This window comes from Myxine glutinosa, chromosome 4 (assembly GCF_964187855.1).
Source record: "Myxine glutinosa chromosome 4, kmMyxGlut1.1, whole genome shotgun sequence".
Lineage (NCBI taxonomy): Eukaryota > Metazoa > Chordata > Myxini > Myxiniformes > Myxinidae > Myxine > Myxine glutinosa.
Window position 1 is genome coordinate 17523974 of NC_136264.1, and position 21746 is coordinate 17545719.

At 32.6% G+C, this 21746-nt stretch overlaps 1 protein-coding gene across 1 annotated transcript in view; it reads left to right on the forward strand.

Moving 5' to 3' along the window:
• The window catches only part of LOC137424473 (plasma membrane calcium-transporting ATPase 2), a 317166-nt gene that overhangs the window by 222579 nt on the left and 72841 nt on the right, over nucleotides 1–21746 (forward strand). Inside the window, exon 8 of the mRNA XM_068111958.2 lies at nucleotides 11885–12099. Within this exon, the coding sequence (XP_067968059.1) occupies nucleotides 11885–12099 (215 nt within the window). The remainder of the gene's footprint in view (nucleotides 1–11884; nucleotides 12100–21746) is intronic.

A 21746-nucleotide genomic window follows, 5' to 3' on the forward strand; every position in this document is an offset into this window, starting at 1 on the left:
TGAAACATGTTTTTTTAATACACCCACATGTTAATGGTGAAACCTGTTTTTTTTAATACACCCACATGTTAAATTTGAAACCTGTTTTTTTAATACACCCACATGTTAACTTTGAAACCAGTTTTTTTTAATACACCCACATGTTAACTTTGAAACATGTTTTTTAAATACACCCACATGTTAACTTTGAAACCTGTTTTTTTAATGCACCCACATGTTAACTTTGAAACCTGTTTTTTAAAATACACCCACATGTTAACTTTGAAACATGTTTTTTAAATACACCCACATGTTAACTTTGAAACATGTTTTTTTAATACACCCACATGTTAACTTTGAAACCTGTTTTTTTAATACACCCACATGTTAACTTTGAAACCAGTTTTTTTAATACACCCACATGTTGACTTTGAAACCTGTTTTTTTAATACACCCACAAGGTTAACTTTGAAACCTGTTTTTTTATTATTATACCCACATGTTAACTTTGAAACTTGTTTTTTTAATACACCCACATGTTAACTTTGAAACTTGTTTTTTTAATACACCCACATGTTGACTTTGAAACCTGTTTTTTTATTATACCCACATGTTAACTTTGAAACTTGTTTTTTTAATACACCCACATGTTAACTTTGAAACCTGTTTTTTTTATACACCCACATGTTGACTTTGAAACCTGTTTTTTTAATATACCCACATGTAAACTTTGAAACCTGTTTTTTTTATTATACCCACATGTTAACTTTGAAACTTGTTGTTTTTTTATACACCCACATGTTGACTTTGAAACCTGTTTTTTTATTATACCCACATGTTAACTTTGAAACCTGTTTTTTTTATACACCCACATGTTAACTTTGAAACCTGTTTTTTTATTATACCCACATGTTAACTTTGAAACCTGTTTTTTTTATACACCCACATGTTGACTTTGAAACCTGTTTTTTTAATACACCCACAAGGTTAACTTTGAAACATGTTTTTTTTATTATACCCACATGTTTAACTTTGAAACCTGTTTTTTTAATACACCCACATGTTAACTTTGAAACCCGTTTTTTTAATACACCCACATGTTAACTTTGAAACCTGTTTTTTAATACACCCACATGTTAACTTTGAAACCTGTTTTTTTAATACACCCACATGTTAACTTTGAAACCTGTTTTTTTAATACACCCACATGTTAACTTTGAAACATGTTTTTTTAATACACCCACATGTTAACTTTGAAACCTGTTTTTTTTAATACACCCACATGTTAACTTTGAAACATGTTTTTTAAAATACACCCACATGTTAAATTTGAAACCTGTTTTTTAAATACACCTACATGTTCAATTTGAAACCTGTTTTTTTTAATACACCCACATGTTAACTTTGAAACATGTTTTTTTAAATACACCCACATGTTAACTTTGAAACATGTTTTTTTTAATACACCCACATGTTAACTTTGAAACCTGTTTTTTTAATACACCCACATGTAAACTTTGAAACCTGTTTTTTTAAATACACCCACATGTTAACTTTGAAACATGTTTTTTTTAATACACCCACATGTTAACTTTGAAACCTGTTTTTTTAATACACCCACATGTAAACTTTGAAACCTGTTTTTTTAATACACCCACATGTTGACTTTGAAACCTGTTTTTTTAATATACCCACAAGGTTAACTTTGAAACCTGTTTTTTTTATATTATACCCACATGTTAACTTTGAAACTTGTTTTTTTAATACACCCACATGTTAACTTTGAAACCTGTTTTTTTAATACACCCACATGTTAACTTTGAAACATGTTTTTTTAATACACCCACATGTTAATGGTGAAACCTGTTTTTTTTAATACACCCACATGTTAAATTTGAAACCTGTTTTTTTAATACACCCACATGTTAACTTTGAAACCAGTTTTTTTTAATACACCCACATGTTAACTTTGAAACATGTTTTTTAAATACACCCACATGTTAACTTTGAAACCTGTTTTTTTAATGCACCCACATGTTAACTTTGAAACCTGTTTTTTAAAATACACCCACATGTTAACTTTGAAACATGTTTTTTAAATACACCCACATGTTAACTTTGAAACATGTTTTTTTAATACACCCACATGTTAACTTTGAAACCTGTTTTTTTTATACACCCACATGTTAACTTTGAAACCTGTTTTTTTATTATACCCACATGTTAACTTTGAAACCTGTTTTTTTAATACACCCACATGTTAACTTTGAAACTTGTTGTTTTTTTATACACCCACATGTTGACTTTGAAACCTGTTTTTTTATTATACCCACATGTTAACTTTGAAACCTGTTTTTTTTATACACCCACATGTTAACTTTGAAACCTGTTTTTTTATTATACCCACATGTTAACTTTGAAACCTGTTTTTTTTATACACCCACATGTTGACTTTGAAACCTGTTTTTTTAATACACCCACATGTTAACTTTGAAACATGTTTTTTTAATACACCCACATGTTAACTTTGAAACATGTTTTTTTAATACACCCACATGTTAACTTTGAAACATGTTTTTTAAAATACACCCACATGTTAACTTTGAAACATGTTTTTTAAAATACACCCACATGTTAAATTTGAAACGTGTTTTTTAAATGCACCCACATGTTAAATTTGAAACCTGTTTTTTAAATATACCCACATGTTAACTTTGAAACATGTTTTTTTAATACACCCACATGTTAACTTTGAAACATGTTTTTTTAATACACCCACATGTTAACTTTGAAACTTGTTTTTTTAATACACCCACATGTTGACTTTGAAACCTGTTTCTTTAATACACCCACAAGGTTAACTTTGAAACCTGTTTTTTTATTATTATACCCACATGTTAACTTTGAAACTTGTTTTTTTAATACACCCACATGTTAACTTTGAAACTTGTTTTTTTAATACACCCACATGTTAACTTTGAAACTTGTTTTTTTAATACACCCACATGTTAACTTTGAAACCTGTTTTTTTAATACACCCACATGTTAACGTTGAAACCTGTTTTTTTTAATACACCCACATGTTAAATTTGAAACCTGTTTTTTTAATACACCCACAAGTTTAACTTTGAAACCTGTTTTTTTATTATTATACCCACATGTTAACTTTGAAACATGTTTTTTTAATACACCCACATGTTGATGTTGAAACCTGTTTTTTTTAATACACCCACATGTTAACTTTGAAACAGTTTTTTAAATACACCCACATGTTAACTTTGAAACATGTTTTTTAAATACACCCACATGTTAACTTTGAAACCTGTTTTTTTAATACACCCACATGTTAACTTTGAAACCAGTTTTTTTAAATACACCCACATGTTAACTTTGAAACCTGTTTTTTTAAGACACCCACATGTTAACTTTGAAACCAGTTTTTTTTAATACACCCACATGTTGACTTTGAAACATGTTTTTTTAAATACACCCACATGTTAACTTTGAAACATGTTTTTTTTAATACACCCACATGTTAACTTTGAAACCTGTTTTTTTAATACACCCACATGTAAACTTTGAAACCTGTTTTTTTAATACACCCACATGTTGACTTTGAAACCTGTTTTTTTAATATACCCACAAGGTTAACTTTGAAACCTGTTTTTTTAAATATTATACCCACATGTTAACTTTGAAACTTGTTTTTTTAATACACCCACATGTTAACTTTGAAACCTGTTTTTTTAATACACCCACATGTTAACTTTGAAACATGTTTTTTTAATGCACCCACATGTTAATGGTGAAACCTGTTTTTTTTAATACACCCACATGTTAAATTTGAAACCTGTTTTTTTAATACACCCACATGTTAACTTTGAAACCAGTTTTTTTTAATACACCCACATGTTAACTTTGAAACATGTTTTTTAAATACACCAACATGTTAACTTTGAAACCTGTTTTTTTAATGCACCCACATGTTAACTTTGAAACCTGTTTTTTTAAATACACCCACATGTTAACTTTGAAACATGTTTTTTAAATACACCCACATGTTAACTTTGAAACATGTTTTTTTAATACACCCACATGTTAACTTTGAAACCTGTTTTTTTAATACACCCACATGTTAACTTTGAAACCAGTTTTTTTAATACACCCACATGTTGACTTTGAAACCTGTTTTTTTAATACACCCACAAGGTTAACTTTGAAACCTGTTTTTTTATTATTATACCCACATGTTAACTTTGAAACTTGTTTTTTTAATACACCCACATGTTAACTTTGAAACTTTTTTTTTAATACACCCACATGTTGACTTTGAAACCTGTTTTTTTATTATACCCACATGTTAACTTTGAAACTTGTTTTTTTAATACACCCACATGTTAACTTTGAAACCTGTTTTTTTAATACACCCACATGTTGACTTTGAAACCTGTTTTTTTAATATACCCACATGTAAACTTTGAAACCTGTTTTTTTAATTATACCCACATGTTAACTTTGAAACTTGTTGTTTTTTTATTCACCCACATGTTGACTTTGAAACCTGTTTTTTTATTATACCCACATGTTAACTTTGAAACCTGTTTTTTTTATACACCCACATGTTAACTTTGAAACCTGTTTTTTTATTATACCCACATGTTAACTTTGAAACCTGTTTTTTTTATACACCCACATGTTGACTTTGAAACCTGTTTTTTTAATACACCCACAAGGTTAACTTTGAAACATGTTTTTTTTATTATACCCACATGTTTAACTTTGAAACCTGTTTTTTTAATACACCCACATGTTAACTTTGAAACCCGTTTTTTTAATACACCCACATGTTAACTTTGAAACCTGTTTTTTAATACACCCACATGTTAACTTTGAAACCTGTTTTTTTAATACACCCACATGTTAACTTTGAAACCTGTTTTTTTAATACACCCACATGTTAACTTTGAAACCTGTTTTTTTCATACACCCACATGTTAACTTTGAAACTTGTTTTTTTAATACACCCACATGTTAACTTTGAAACCTGTTTTTTTAATACACCCACATGTTAACTTTGAAACATGTTTTTTTAATACACCCACATGTTAATGGTGAAACCTGTTTTTTTAAATACACCCACATGTTAAATTTGAAACCTGTTTTTTTAATACACCCACATGTTAACTTTGAAACCAGTTTTTTTTAATACACCCACATGTTAACTTTGAAACATGTTTTTTAAATACACCCACATGTTAACTTTGAAACCTGTTTTTTTAATGCACCCACATGTTAACTTTGAAACCTGTTTTTTTTAATACACCCACATGTTAACTTTGAAACATGTTTTTTAAATACACCCACATGTTAACTTTGAAACATGTTTTTTTAATACACCCACATGTTAACTTTGAAACCTGTTTTTTTAATACACCCACATGTTAACTTTGAAACCAGTTTTTTTAATACACCCACATGTTGACTTTGAAACCTGTTTTTTTAATACACCCACAAGGTTAACTTTGAAACCTGTTTTTTTATTATTATACCCACATGTTAACTTTGAAACTTGTTTTTTTAATACACCCACATGTTAACTTTGAAACTTGTTTTTTTAATACACCCACATGTTGACTTTGAAACCTGTTTTTTTAATATACCCACATGTAAACTTTGAAACCTGTTTTTTTTATTATACCCACATGTTAACTTTGAAACTTGTTGTTTTTTTATACACCCACATGTTGACTTTGAAACCTGTTTTTTTATTATACCCACATGTTAACTTTGAAACCTGTTTTTTTTATACACCCACATGTTAACTTTGAAACCTGTTTTTTTATTATACCCACATGTTAACTTTGAAACCTGTTTTTTTTATACACCCACATGTTGACTTTGAAACCTGTTTTTTTCATACACCCACATGTTAACTTTGAAACATGTTTTTTTAATACACCCACATGTTAACTTTGAAACCAGTTTTTTTAATACACCCACATGTTAACTTTGAAACATGTTTTTTTAAATACACCCACATGTTAACTTTGAAACATGTTTTTTAAAATACACCCACATGTTAAATTTGAAACCTGTTTTTTAAATGCACCCACATGTTAAATTTGAAACCTGTTTTTTTAAATATACCCACATGTTAACTTTGAAACATGTTTTTTTTATACACCCACATGTTAACTTTGAAACTTGTTTTTTTAATACACCCACATGTTGACTTTGAAACCTGTTTTTTTAATACACCCACAAGGTTAACTTTGAAACCTGTTTTTTTTATTATTATACCCACATGTTAACTTTGAAACTTGTTTTTTTAATACACCCACATGTTAACTTTGAAACTTGTTTTTTTAATACACCCACATGTTAACTTTGAAACCTGTTTTTTTAATACACCCACATGTTAACTTTGAAACGTGTTTTTTTAATACACCCACATGTTGACGTTGAAACCTGTTTTTTTTAATACACCCACATGTTAACTTTGAAACAGTTTTTTAAATACACCCACAAGTTAACTTTGAAACATGTTTTTTAAATACACCCACATGTTAACTTTGAAACCTGTTTTTTTAATACACCCACATGTTAACTTTGAAACCAGTTTTTTTAAATACACCCACATGTTAACTTTGAAACATGTTTTTTAAATACACCCACATGTTAACTTTGAAACCTGTTTTTTTAATACACCCACATGTTAACTTTGAAACCAGTTTTTTTTAATACACCCACATGTTAACTATGAAACATGTTTTTTTAATACACCCACATGTTAACTTTGAAACCTGTTTTTTTTAATACACCCACATGTTAACTTTGAAACATGTTTTTTAAAATACACCCACATGTTAAATTTGAAACCTGTTTTTTAAATACACCTACATGTTCAATTTGAAACCTGTTTTTTTTAATACACCCACATGTTAACTTTGAAACATGTTTTTTTAAATACACCCACATGTTAACTTTGAAACATGTTTTTTTTAATACACCCACATGTTAACTTTGAAACCTGTTTTTTTAATACACCCACATGTAAACTTTGAAACCTGTTTTTTTAATACACCCACATGTTGACTTTGAAACCTGTTTTTTTAATATACCCACAAGGTTAACTTTGAAACCTGTTTTTTTAAATATTATACCCACATGTTAACTTTGAAACCAGTTTTTTTTAATACACCCACATGTTAACTTTGAAACATGTTTTTTTAATACACCCACATGTTAACTTTGAAACCTGTTTTTTTTAATACACCCACATGTTAACTTTGAAACATGATTTTTAAAATACACCCACATGTTAAATTTGAAACCTGTTTTTTAAATACACCTACATGTTCAATTTGAAACCTGTTTTTTTTAATACACCCACATGTTAACTTTGAAACCAGTTTTTTTAATACACCCACATGTTAACTTTGAAACATGTTTTTTTAATACACCCACATGTTAACTTTGAAACCTGTTTTTTTTAATACACCCACATGTTAACTTTGAAACATGATTTTTAAAATACACCCACATGTTAACTTTGAAACCTGTTTTTTTAAGACACCTACATGTTCAATTTGAAACCTGTTTTTTTTAATACACCCACATGTTAACTTTGAAACATGTTTTTTTAAATACACCCACATGTTAACTTTGAAACATGTTTTTTTTAATACACCCACATGTTAACTTTGAAACCTGTTTTTTTAATACACCCACATGTAAACTTTGAAACCTGTTTTTTTAATACACCCACATGTTGACTTTGAAACCTGTTTTTTTAATATACCCACAAGGTTAACTTTGAAACCTGTTTTTTTAAATATTATACCCACAGGTTAACTTTGAAACCTGTTTTTTTTAATACACCCACATGTTAACTTTGAAACATGTTTTTTTAATACACCCACATGTTAACTTTGAAACATGTTTTTTTAATACACCCACATGTTAACTTTGAAACATGTTTTTTTAATACACCCACATGTTAACTTTGAAACATGTTTTTTTAATACACCCACATGTTAACTTTGAAACATGTTTTTTTAATACACCCACATGTTAACTTTGAAACCTGTTTTTTGACCAACATCATGGCAAAATCTGCTTTTGGGGGTTATTTTCTGATATTGCTTGTTAATTTGTGAACCTCCATGATGCCCTTTTTTATCCACAAATAAAATGGCTGATAGTCTATTTGGCAGAGCATATCTGTTTGACAGATAACAACATGTAATATACTCGTATATAAAGCTCTTTCTAAACACTGACTGACTGACTGATATTAATGTTCTGTACCTGCCGGGTGTCGTAGCTGAAATTTGCCGTGCCGACAGACATCGAAACTGGTACACAGGGAAAAATTACAGAACTGTCGGAAAGCATCCATAAATGAAAATTTACGTTAAAAAAACATAAATGCATATGTAAAAAAACCCCCCAAAAAACAACCCCAAATAAACCAAAAAAACCTCAATCGATATCCAGCATTTGAAAATTGTAATTTCATAAACATGACAATAATGTCCGTAAATGAAAGAAAATAAAATGTGTCCGTAAATGAAAAATTACATAAAAGACCATAAACGTGTCCGTTAACATTTTTTTTTTTTACCTCGATTGATAGCTAGCATTTGAAAATTGTAATTTCTATAACTAAAATGTGAAATAAACATGACAATAATGTCCGTAAATGAAAAAAAGAAAACGCATCTGTAAATGAAAATTTCTGTAAAAAACCGTAAACGTATCAGTAAAAAATACAAAAAACAACCTCAATTGATATCTAGCATTTGAAAATTGAAATTTCTATGAATGTAAACTGTGAAATAAAATTCTCAATGAAAATTTACGTTAAAACTATAAACGCATCCATAAAATAAATATACCTAAATTGATATGTAGCAGGAGGTTGGTGATGCTTGCCTATAATCATAAAGCTTCTATTTATTGTATGCCAACCTATGAAGCACGGTTTGTTGTTGCTTACACCATGTGTAAGCATACCCCACTAGTACTTTTATAAGACTATTCAGAACAGGAATCCTCAGCTTCAGAAGAACCACTCGGAGCAGAGAAAGAATGAGAACCCCCCAACCCCTCCACCACGTTTACTTTCTTAACAATCCCATTGAGGAAGTTCAGTTTTTCAAACTCCTGGGTGTTTCTCTCAGCCATGATCTTTCTTGGGCAAATCACATTTTGAAGTTGGCCTCCAAAGATAGTTACCAGCTGGGTATCTTCAGTTGATTAATGTACTTAATTGGCACACCTGAACTCCTATTTACCTTCAAGGTTTTCATCCACAGCTTAATGGAGTACTGCTCTCCTCTCGAGGAACTTGATCGATTCTGTGTAAACCAAGGCCTTCAAGATCATTGGAATCCCCCGTGATGAAGCTCAGTCTGTGGGCTTATCACTATACCGTCATAGTCAGGACGGTAGTCTCTGTATTCTACCGCCGCCTCCTTCCTGATCTTCCACCTTCTGCTCTGTCGCAAAATCCAGGATCACTGCTCACCTTTACTCATTTGTTCCTTTTTCCCCCATCTGGGGAACCAACTTCCTCATTTTCTTCAACCTCATTCCTCCCTCCAGGTCTTAAAGACAGCTGTTCACCACCATCTCTGATCATCCCTAATCCAAAACAATGATCTTTTCTACCCTTGTTAACCTCCACCTCTTCCCCCCTCTCCTCCCCCCCCATCACCCTAAGCCCACCCCTTTCTCCATTTCAAGTTTTTCCTTCAGTATCCATCCTGTCCACCCCATGCGTCTTCTCCTGCCCCGCCACCCCTAAATTCCTCCCCACACCCATTTTGTCCAAGACTCCCTCTATTTTTCTTCCCCTCTGCTGTTGGCATTTCCCCTCTCTCTGCCATTCCTTTTGTTCTGTTGCGGCCTGATCCATTCAGTCTTCTAGCTCTTCAAGTCTAGACTCTTTGTGCCAAAAAAAGTACTAATCTCAATGTCAATCCCAACTCTCTGGCGAAGGGCTTATAACCAGCGGTTGCTATATATCGGGCAAAATGATTGGCACGTCCCCAGCGCAGAGAGAGACTGGGTTTTACAATGACGTGTCTGTCTGTGTCTGTCTGTGTCTGTGTGACTGTCTTTTTGTCCCGTAACTTTTTTACCATTTGAGTTTTGGCATCAGATTTTCAACAATGCTTTATTATGGGAATATTGGGAAAACAAATTAATAATTTTGTCAAAAGGTCAAAGGTCCGCGTCACATAAAATCATCAATTTTCATCCAATTGACTTTCTTTTCTTTTTTTTGTATACAAGATCGAGGCTCATGTAAGAGCTAACATTAATGACAAAAATGCAAACTGACGCATAAAACATAAGATAAAGGGAGCGGGAGACAAGATGGGGAGAGAGAGGGAAGCACACAAGTACAACAGCAGAGAACAGAGATATCGGGAGATCTGTGGGAGGGGGAGGGCTTGGGGGGAGGAGGCACGGGAAGTGGGGGGGGGGGGGCGGGAGGGGGACATAAAAATTTAATTTGCCATTTGAGTTTTGTCATCAAATTTTCAACAAAGCTTTATTATGAGGATATGGCGAAGGCAAATTAATCGACATTTTTCAAATTTTAATAATTTGCATATTGGTTAACTGAATTAGTTCACCAGTCAAAAGCTAGAAGCCGATTGTTACCTCCGCTACCAAAGGTTGTTATGTTTTCACCCCTGTCTGTCTGTCTGTCTGTTTGTCTGTTTGTGAACAAGATATCTCAAAACTTTTTGGACAGATTTGGACTAAACTTGGTGGACAGGTTGTGTGTGTGACAAGGACTAATCTATTCAATTTTGGTGAAGATCTGAATATGGATTCGGATATGATAATTATTTAATTTCTTTGTGATTCTTCACCATTGAGAGATCGGGCTAAAACCAAAATACAGCAGGATATCTCAAAAAGTTATGGATGGATTTGGACGAAACTTGGTGGAGAGGTTGTGTGTGTGACAAGGAAGAATCGATTCAATTTTGGTGAAGATTTGAATATGGATTCGAATACGATGATTATTTAATTTTTGAAGTGATTCTTCACCATTGAGAGATGGGGCTAAAACCAACATACAGCAGGCTATCTCAAAAAGTTATGGACGAGTTATGACCAAACTTGGTGGGCGAGTTGGTTCGGTGACAAGAACAAGCGATTCGATTTTGGTCCAGGTCCAAATCCAGATCCGGCCTATCATTGGGATACAAAACATAAACTGGTGAGACTGGTGGAGGTTTGTGCCCTACCGGGTGCCATTCTAGTTTTTGCTGTTTTCATCATGTTTGGTCTATACGGAAGAAGTCGTCTGAATACAAAGCGGATACGGATGGGCTTTGCATTCCCAGATGCTTTCTAGTTGTTTCTTGTTAAAATGTTGAGCATTTTATTTTGATTTCCATGAAATCCTCATATTTTGTCTTTCTATTAATCGTACCTGCAATGCAGGCAGCAGTCAAACACATGGAGCATAACAATGCCTTGTACAGGTATCTCTTTCAACCATGTCAGTTCATCTTTGTATTCATAGTACGATCATAATTTATATCCAGTACTGTAATTTAATACATTATGGCATGAATGGTGTGTTGAGTGGTTCAAGTGGGGCATTCTGCTCCACTTTGTTTCCTGTTAACCTACTTGTATGGCAATGTCACACTGTATGAATTGCTCTGTTATCTCAACCTTTTCAGCTGGTTTTGTCTTAGAGGACCCAAGGCTGAAACACCTTTCCAAAACTGATGTGTGAAATGCTGAGCGAGCACACTTACCTTTAGTGGTTTTTGCTTTTAAAAAGAGCTTTCTTTAATCATGTTGCCATACTCTGAATTAACACTTTCCTCTTTTTATGCCTTTCTTTCCTTTCCTTGTGCACTAACAGGGCTCGTTATGTCATCCATTACTGTTGTCATCCTGGTGATGTACTTCGTGGTGGACACATTCTGGGTGCAAGGACATTCCTGGGCAGCTGAGTGCACACCTGTGTATTTTCAGTACTTCGTGAAATTCTTCATCATTGGTGTTACTGTGCTTGTGGTTGCAGTGCCAGAGGGCCTCCCTCTGGCAGTCACCATCTCCCTCGCCTACTCCGTCAAGGTACACCAAAACGATTCAAACGGCCATTGCTGTATGTCACATTCCACGTCAGCTCATGCCATTTTACAACACTATGATATTCATAAAAATGCCCAATAAAAATAATATTAATAAAAAAAATTCTATTAAAAGAAATATTAAATATTAAAATTAAAATAAATAAATATTAAAAATTAAATATTATTATAAATAAATATTATTATTATAAATAAATAATAAATAAATAAATTATATATATATATATATTTATATGTATAGCCTGGTGTTGGCTTAGCGGTTAGGGTGCCGGCTTGGGATCCTAGGATCCTGGGTTCGAATCCCGATCGATCGCTGAATTAACGCCAGGGGGGTTGACTCAGCCTGTCATCCTTCCGAGGTCGGCAAAATTGAGTACCAGCTTGCTGGGATGAATGATCCCGGTGTGTACCCGATTTAGAATAGGTACACCATATCCCTGCGCATCGTAAGAGGCGACCAAGGGTTGGCGTCAGGAAGGGCATCCGGCCATAAAAACATTGCCTCAAAAAGGGAACCATGATTTTCATGGAGCCCGCACGGCTAACCCCCGCTCCAGCGGGGAAAATGGCCTTAAAACGATCATTCATTCATTCATTCATATATATATATATACATATATATATATATATACATACAGACATGAAAAAGTAAGTACACCCCATGTAAAGTTTTGACTTTTTCAACATAGTTCAACATACAGCTATTTGATCTTCATTTCAACAATATTGACAGATAAAGGTGATATAATATAACAAATATCATGAAACATTTACATTTTGTAGTCCATTGTATAATTTAAATAAACATAAATGCAAATTTCGCATGTGGAAAAAGTAAGTACACCCTTGGCTTTAATAGGTGGTATTGCCCCCTTTGGCAGAAACAACCTCAAGTAGGTGTTTCTTATAACTGTCTACCAGTCTCTGACATCTACTGGGATAAATATTTGCCCACTCCTCCATGCAGAATTCTTTCAGCTGTGCGATGTTTGAGGGGTTTTTTGCATGCACAGCTCGTTTCAAATCCCCCGACAACATCTCGATGGGATTTAGATCCGGGCTTTGACTTGGCCATTCCAGAACCCTCCATTTCTTTCTTTTCAGCCATTCCTTGGTGGATTTACTGGTATCATTAGTTCATTTTCATGTTGCAAGGTCCACCTTCGGTTGAGCTTCAACTTTCCGACAGATGGCCTCACATTATCCTCAAGCACCCGCTGGTACAATGAAGAATTCATAGTGGATTCTATGATGGTGAGCTGCCCAGGCCCTGATGCAGCAAAGCTGCCCCAAACCATAATATTTCCACCACCATGCTTTACATTTGGTATCAGGTTATTGTGGTCAAATGCTGTCTTTGGTTTTTGCCAAACATGTCTTCTGGTACTGTGGCCAAATAGCTCTACCTTTGACTCATCTGTCCAAAGCACATTGTTCCAGAAGTGTTGGTCTTTGCCTTGGTGTTCATTGGCAAACTTTAGTCTTGCCCTGATGTTCTTTCTGGACAGCAAAGGTTTCCTCCTGGCACACTTCCGATGTAGATCAAATTTGTGCAGCCTCTTTCTAATGGTAGACTCTTGCACTTTGACATCAACAGTGGCAAGAGCTACCTGTAGGTCCCGTTATGACATTCTGGGGTTCTTAGAGACTGCTTTCAGCATCTTGCGGTCTGCTCTCAGGCTGAACTTGCTGGGGCGGCCTGGCCTGAACAAGTTGGCAGTTGTTTGGAATCTTCTCCACTTGTAGATGATCTTCCGGATGGTCAAATGATTGATTTCAAATTGTTTGGAGATCTTTGTAAATCCCTTCCCAGACTCGTAGGCATCTATAACCTTCTTTCTGAAGGCCTCAGAGAGCTCTTTTGATCTAGGCATGGTGACGCCGCACACTTCAACAACAAAGAGCAAACCAAACTAAATGTCTGAGGTTTAAATAAGACAGGTTCCTCCAAGATCCTCTCTAACGATGTTCTAATCATTTGCACCTGAGCTGGTGCACCTGATTCTAATTTTAGGTATTTGAAGTAGTGATAAATGTAGGGGTGTACTTACTTTTTCCACATGCGAGATTTGCATTTATGTTTATTTAAATTCTACAATGGACTACAAAATGTAAATGTTTCATTATATTTGTTATATTATATCACCTTTATCTATCAATATTGTTGAAATGAAGATCAAATAGCTGTATGTTGAAATATGTTGAAAAAGTCAAAACTTGACGTGGGGTGTACTTACTTTTTCACGTGACTGTATGTCTATAAATTAAAAAGTGATATTTATAAAATGCTCATGCCCAGCTAGCTATTCACCAAAATTACTGGAACGGCATTCGGTAGAGCGCACACCTCCATTAGGCTGAAAAGTTTACGTTTTGTGTCCCACTGATATGCCGGATCTGGATCTGAACCCTCCAAAATCCAATCGGTTTGTTTTCGTCACTTATCGCCAATTGGTGGTGTTTTTTGTGCAACCTGTGGCTGCTTGGCTGCATCTGGTGGTGTTTTTTGTGCAACCTGTAGCTGCTTGGCTGCATCTGGTGGTTTTTTGTGCAACCTTAGTAGTGTAATAATGTTGGTTCTGGGACACCGCAAATCCTCATTCACTTACATGTTAAATTTTCCCCTCCCTCATTGTCCCAAAACACCTCTATTTCTCCCACCCTCATCTTTATGAACCTTTTGTCTGTAGTACCTATCCTTAATGTTGTTCATTAGACCACTCAAACACTACAAATATTTGTTTTCTCTTATAGACCTATCATCCTTCTTCGACATATCATCTGGCAGATTAATCTTTGACCCACTCAAACATTGACCCATTCACTTCCATATTAATTCTTTCCCTCCCTCATTGCCCCTAAACACCTCTATTTCTCTCACCCTGTTCTTTACGAACCTTCTAACCTTTTGACATGTTATCCTTATTCATTAGACCACTTAAACAATGGTCCTTCTGTGTGAACCTGTGATCCTTCTGACCTTATGGACCTTTTAACCTTTTACTCTTAATATCATCTGGTGAATCATCTTTGACCCACTCAAACAACGACCCTACAAATATTTGTTTATGCGTGGGAAATAATTTAATTCTCTTGCCACTCTCTTCACCATCTAATATATTAACAAAAAATATGTTTGAGTTTGGTTCTTTCTCAAGATATTTTAACTGAGCTAAGATAAAATGGTAAACCTCCCTCAATGTTCTTGTTTGAGTGCCTCCAGTGCCACATACCATTTTTAAATTAAAGTATATATTTTCCTGGCAACCATCAAAGTTTTCCGTCCACTCAAAAATATTTCCATCTTTTTTACCCAATTCACCGGTATTTAAATTAATTCTCTTATTTGTTTTGTAAAATTTTTTACCAGTTGTCTTTTCAATTATACCTATTTGATATTTTTCACATTCGTTATGTTTACCATTTATATACCAAGGTTGATTACACCTCCACTCTTTAGTCTGGTTGGTACTTGGTTCTATCATTTATATAATAGTAAAAAGGCGGCGGTAGCCCGTTAAAATCCCTAACCCCCCTTTTTAACTTATCATTTATATACTTATATAACCATAAGGGAGACTATCAATTCCATTTTCTAAAATAAACCTCTTATCATCAAAAGCCCCCAATGCTTTCTTATTCACCTCTTCTGAATATAATTTATGTTTATAACTTCTTATTCCATTAATCTTTCTAAACTCTTCTTTCTTTGTTGTTAAACAGTTATAATAATCCTTAAAGTTTATTGTTTCTTTAATGACATTTTTCTTTATGCCTTTTAACTTCTTATCAGTTTTTTCAACGTTATTCACAATGTATTTATAAGCATAAGCCTTAGACCTCAATCCCACAAATTCACTCATGACATTTCCTCCTAATTCATCCTTAAACTTTCCAATCACCTTTTTATTTTTAGAAGAGAACAACTCACTCTCTGGACTGTAATTACTAGTGTCATAGATATTAATGTCCTTTTTCATGTCTGAATAAACATCATCAGTATTAATTTGCAAAATAAAACTATCTGTATCCATATAAAGTAGATGAACATCATTTTGATATTTCTTCCTCAAGTTATTATAAAAGTAATCATACATTAATGACTTTGATAAATCAAGAATTGTTGTTCCAATATAAATAGGTTTGTTCATTTCAATACTCTCTTTAATCAAATGGATCGCACAAAAGTTCTCAGTAAAGACCTCAGCTCGAGTAAAACTCGGTCTATTAATTAATTTTGATGCTTGTTCCCAAGATGTTGATAGTCTGATATTTTGTCTTTTCCTCACATTCTCCATAGTCTTACCAAAGACCGCATTATTCATCAATTTATAAAAGTCTTTCTCAAAATCTGTTTTTGACTCTGTTCTTCTTTGTGTATTAAAATCAATGTACCCCTTTAACCAATGACTTTGATTGAACTTTAGAACCCTATGGATCTTCTCTACTCTTAGACCTTTTGATAAATATTGTCGCAAATTTCTTTGGTGTAGAACATAATTTTTCTTGTTATATAATGTAGTAAGTAATTTTTCTGTTGATTCACCTATATCAAACGATCGTTGATAATAACTCAACCATTCTTTCTTTGGACTTTCTTTCTCACAAGCAAATGGGAGATCTTTGTGTAGGTTATGGAGTTCCTCTGGATATTTTAAATCAATTTCAAAATAATAACCAACTTTTCTTCATCCAATTCTTTTTGTGTAGAGATACATACATCTTGTAAAACGTTTTTGTAGTCTTTTTCCTTTACCCATCTAAGTTTTCCATAAGGAAGAGCCTGAGACATTGCCCAGCCATACAGGTTGTTCGCGTCATAGTACATCAAGTAAGAACTCTCTTTCGTTGGATCATAATTTGGAAGATATTTGTTATTTGCTTTTGCGTATCTACTCGAGCAGACTTGTGAAATTCCACCTCTTTTTGCCTTTTCAATCATCAAAAGCATATCAACATCGGTTATCAAATCCAAACCTTGTTTTGTCATTTTCAACATCGCACTCCAGGCCAATCCAGGTGCTGTGTAGTAGTGAGCAGGATCCAATCCATATCCAGTGCGACAAACAGATCTAAAGGCTTCAAATACATCGGCCAATAAAAGCACATCAGTTTTGAGATACAAATCGTGATACTCGCCAAGATTCTTGATGTTATATTTTTCCCAAACATTTTGTGCGTGTACATAATCTTTATCAGATATATTACTGTTGTTTAATTTGTTATAGAAATTTTCTTTTGAAGGAAGTTGTGTTTCATTGAATCTCTCAAATGAGTCCATATAGTCATAGGGGTAAATTCCCTTTTGTGTTAGAAAATCTTTATCTAAAAAATACTCTGAAAGACATGGAAACTCTTTTAGATTTTGAACCAAGTTAACCAATGGACTTGCCATGAATTTAAATGTATCAAGAAATCTGATATGAGTAATAGGAGATGTGTGAATTGTTTTTGTGAATGAAATGTATTTCTGATCCGTGTTTGGAATTGCTGAGATACTTCCAGAAGTCTTTGAGAGTTCCTTGATAAATAGATGTGTATCATAATGAGCGTTGTTATGAAGAAAGACAGGAATGAAAGAGGGGAGTTGATAATTAATATTACAACTTTGATGAGCCGGACCTCTATATTTACCAGTGAGATGACAATGGTCTCTAACCTTTAGACCTTTACCAATTTTCTCCTCACAAATATGACAGACATTGTTTTTTATAAATTCCCTTTTTTCTTTACTTGTTAAGCACATTGGTTTATTGGTTTCTCTCATTATCTTGGTTAATCGAACACAGTCTTTTTCTAGTCGTTTCACAAACTCCTCTGGGGTATTTGAGCCTCTATACATCTCTAACTTGTTATATTTATCACCAACGGATGATTTGATATAATAACAAAAACCACAAGGAGTATGTTTTTGATATTTATTTGTGTATGATTCTTTTGGATCTGGAGAAGCAGTATCAATTTTTTCTAAAATACTTTCAAAATCAGCATATATAACAAATGGATGTTTGATCTTTTTATTTTCATCTTTGAATGTGATCTTTGAGCCTTCTTTAGGCATATTGATTACCGTTGATTTATGTTCGCCACAATAATTTGAATGTTTATCTAATCTTTCTTGTGAATTGAAGAAGTTAAGACAACGCAAACAAATATATATTTTATTTGTTCTCTTCCAGACTTGTGGTTTTATTAATTTAGCAATATCTTTGATGTATGTATAATGTGAATTTTCGTCTGAATTAAAATATAGAAGATTAATATGAGTTTGTTTACAATTGTCAGAAAGCTTTAAAACCTGAATGTTGTTTGTTTCTGTTAGACCATAAACATTAACTGATAAATTATTCATCTTTTCAAATTTAGGAATATCATTTAAAGTCATCGGAAACTTTAGATCTTTCGTATTTAATGTATTCTCATATTTTTTATAATGAGATACTCTTTCATCATGAAAATGTGGAGGATGTAAGTGTGCTAAAATAGACCAGAGAAAACATTTATTGTCTTTATTTTTGATATTGATAACTGCTTTTCTATTTTTGATAACACTGGGTAAATCAATGTAAGAAGAAGCTTTTAGAGGATCTGATTTAAGAATATGAATGTCTATGTAAATAATTTTTCCTATATTGAATCCACTTCCTACGATTGAATTATCCACATCTTGCTCTTGTTTAATAAGTTCATCATAGACTCCTGATGTTTTAAAATCTTGATATGAAGATATAAAGTGTGGCTCAGTTCTCATGTATGGTGTATCTATAACTCCTTTATCCTTTGTCATTTCTAATTTTACCCCCATATAAAATTTAAGTGGTTTCATTTCTTTTAGTGTTTTTTTAATCAATGTTTGAACAGCAGGTTTGACTATTTCTACAGCATCAACTATAGACTTTGGTTCGGGAGGTTTGAAGTTAAAGATTCGAAACCTGATATGTCTTTTGAAAGCACCATCAGTATTTTTAATAGCAAACAATTTTGACAAGTGTTTGTTAGTTTTAAGATGGGCTTTAAACCCCTTCTTGAGGATGGTTGTTTTACAGACCTTACAATGTTTTGTTTTAGGTGGAAGAGGGGAAAGTTTGTTAAGAATGTTGTATGTATGTTTTGCGGTGAGAATATGTTGTTTATAATATTTTACTTCCTTCTCGCAAGTATCACAATAAACCATATTTATAGCGTGAGAAAACGTGGTGTTTTATATATATCGCTGTGCTTAAAATAAAACATTTTTGAGCTTTACACCTCCATTTTATATATATCGCTGTGCTTAAACTAAAACACTTTTTCACTCAGAATCATCGAAGTCATAACTATCACATGAATACTCAGAATCATACTCAGAGTCATCAATAAAGCTACTCTCATAACTATCATTTGAGCACAAACTATTAGTATCATAACTATCATCTGTGTTCAATGAAATACTATCATCACCATCGTCCGAGTTCAATGAAATAGTAAAATCTTCACTGCTGTAATGACTCATATTTAATTAGCAGAAAAAACCTTTCCATCTATACCAATATACTTTCTTTCATTAACGGATTCAATCTCTACATTTTTAATATCAAAAGTTATCTTTAAATAATCTCTAACTATCATAGAACGAAATGACATTTCACCAGAAATATTAACATCATTCATTTTACTTAGATCTACACCCTTTGGATTATTAAAGTAAATACAAATTTCTCCACGAGTATTGTTGATGGTCTTATCATTCTTTTTCAAAGTATCGTGGTCAATCACTTTTTCAAGCTTTGAATAAATTGCCAGGAGTAGAGGAGAAACTTTTGTTAGATTTACTTTAATGGATGTCTTTCCAGGTATAGTTAGAGCTCTTCCTTTAAATGAAATAGAGGGGCTCATGTTATTTTCCATAACTGGTTTTACCCAAAAATTTCCATATTTATCTTTGTTCAATTTAACATCTTTGACATATTTTTCTATATCTTCCACCGAAGTAGAGATTGATTGAAATTTGTCTTTTGTGCTTTGAAACATTGTATTTATTAATGAATAAACGCGTTTAGTTTAAGTAAAAATTTACTATATAAATATGATAAGTTCTGAAGGATATTTAGAATTTCCAGACTCTCCATATGATAAATTAGAGAATTGTCCGGCTTGTGATATAATAGGGCTTAATAATGAGGGTTCATATAAACAATGTATTTTCTGTGATTTAATTTTAATTAATGATAATAAAAAATATAAATATATATATAACTCTTTTAAATTAGAACCAAAAATGAATTACTTTACAAGATTATTAAGAGAGATGAATGTTAAGTATTGTGATGATAATACACCATTTCTTTCAAGGGAAGAGACTATTTGTATTGAGGAAATGTATAAGGGTTTAATGATATTTATTATTCAAAATAATTTTAATGGAAATGTTAATACAAGATACTACATAAATAAAATAATGAATTATTTTGAAATTAAACCCGAACTCAGGATAAAATATAGAGTTTCTAAAATAGCTCAAAAAAAGTTGGATGACTTGTTTTCCAAATATATAAATGAATGATTTTTTACCCGTTTGGGAAAATAAGATAAAATTTAATAACCATAAAAACATTCCAAATTCATTGAGATGTCTAATAGTTGGTTCAAGCGGATGTGGGAAAACCTGTTTACTTTTAAAGATGCTCCTTGGTCCTAATTTTTTAGATTATGATAATTTAATAATTTTTACAAAGTCAAGTTTTCAACCCGAGTATCAACTACTCTCACAGGGTTTTAATGCGGGTCTTAAAAAGGAAGACATTATCGGTTTATTTAAACTTCAAAACGAACTAAATGATTATAATATTGAAGATATAATACAATTATTTTGTGATACACAGAAATCAAAATCGAAACCAAAACCCATAACTTGTATTCTCAGTGATAATACGGATGATATACCTTCACCTCAAGATTTAGATAAATCAAAAAAGAACCTCGTCATCTTTGATGATTGTGTTAATGAGAGAAACCAAACAGTAATGGATAGCTACTATACAAGAGGGAGACATTCTTCTTGTAATTGTATATATCTTATTCAATCATATTTTCAACTCCCTCGACGCTCAATAAGAAACAATGCCAATACTTTTATTTTATTTAAGTTAAATTCAATAGATGTAAATAATTTTTGGAGAGATAATTGCTCTACGTTATGTAGTAAAAAAGAATTTGAAAATTATATGAAACACACGATTGGAAAATATAAATATATTGTTGTGAAACAAGATGAGATACAAACTGATATTTTACACACATAAATGACAACAATTATTATTAACCTTGTGGGTAAATCTGCTTCTGGAAAGAACTTTCATAAATCTAAACTCTTGAATAGTAAAAATGAAAAGATTGTAAGTTTTTTTTTAAAACACCCTATGATTCGTTTTGTGAGTACTACAACCAGAGCAAAGCGACCAGGAGAAGTAGAAGGGAAAGATTATTACTACATTTCAATGGAGGAACATATGCGATTGAGGAACGAAGGTCAAATATTTGAGGAGGTCTCTCTTGGTTCTACAAAATATTCACATTGTAAGAGTGAGTTAAATAAAGTAAAATCTAATGGTCTTGGGATTTTAGAAACTAATCCTGAAGGAATGAGACGAA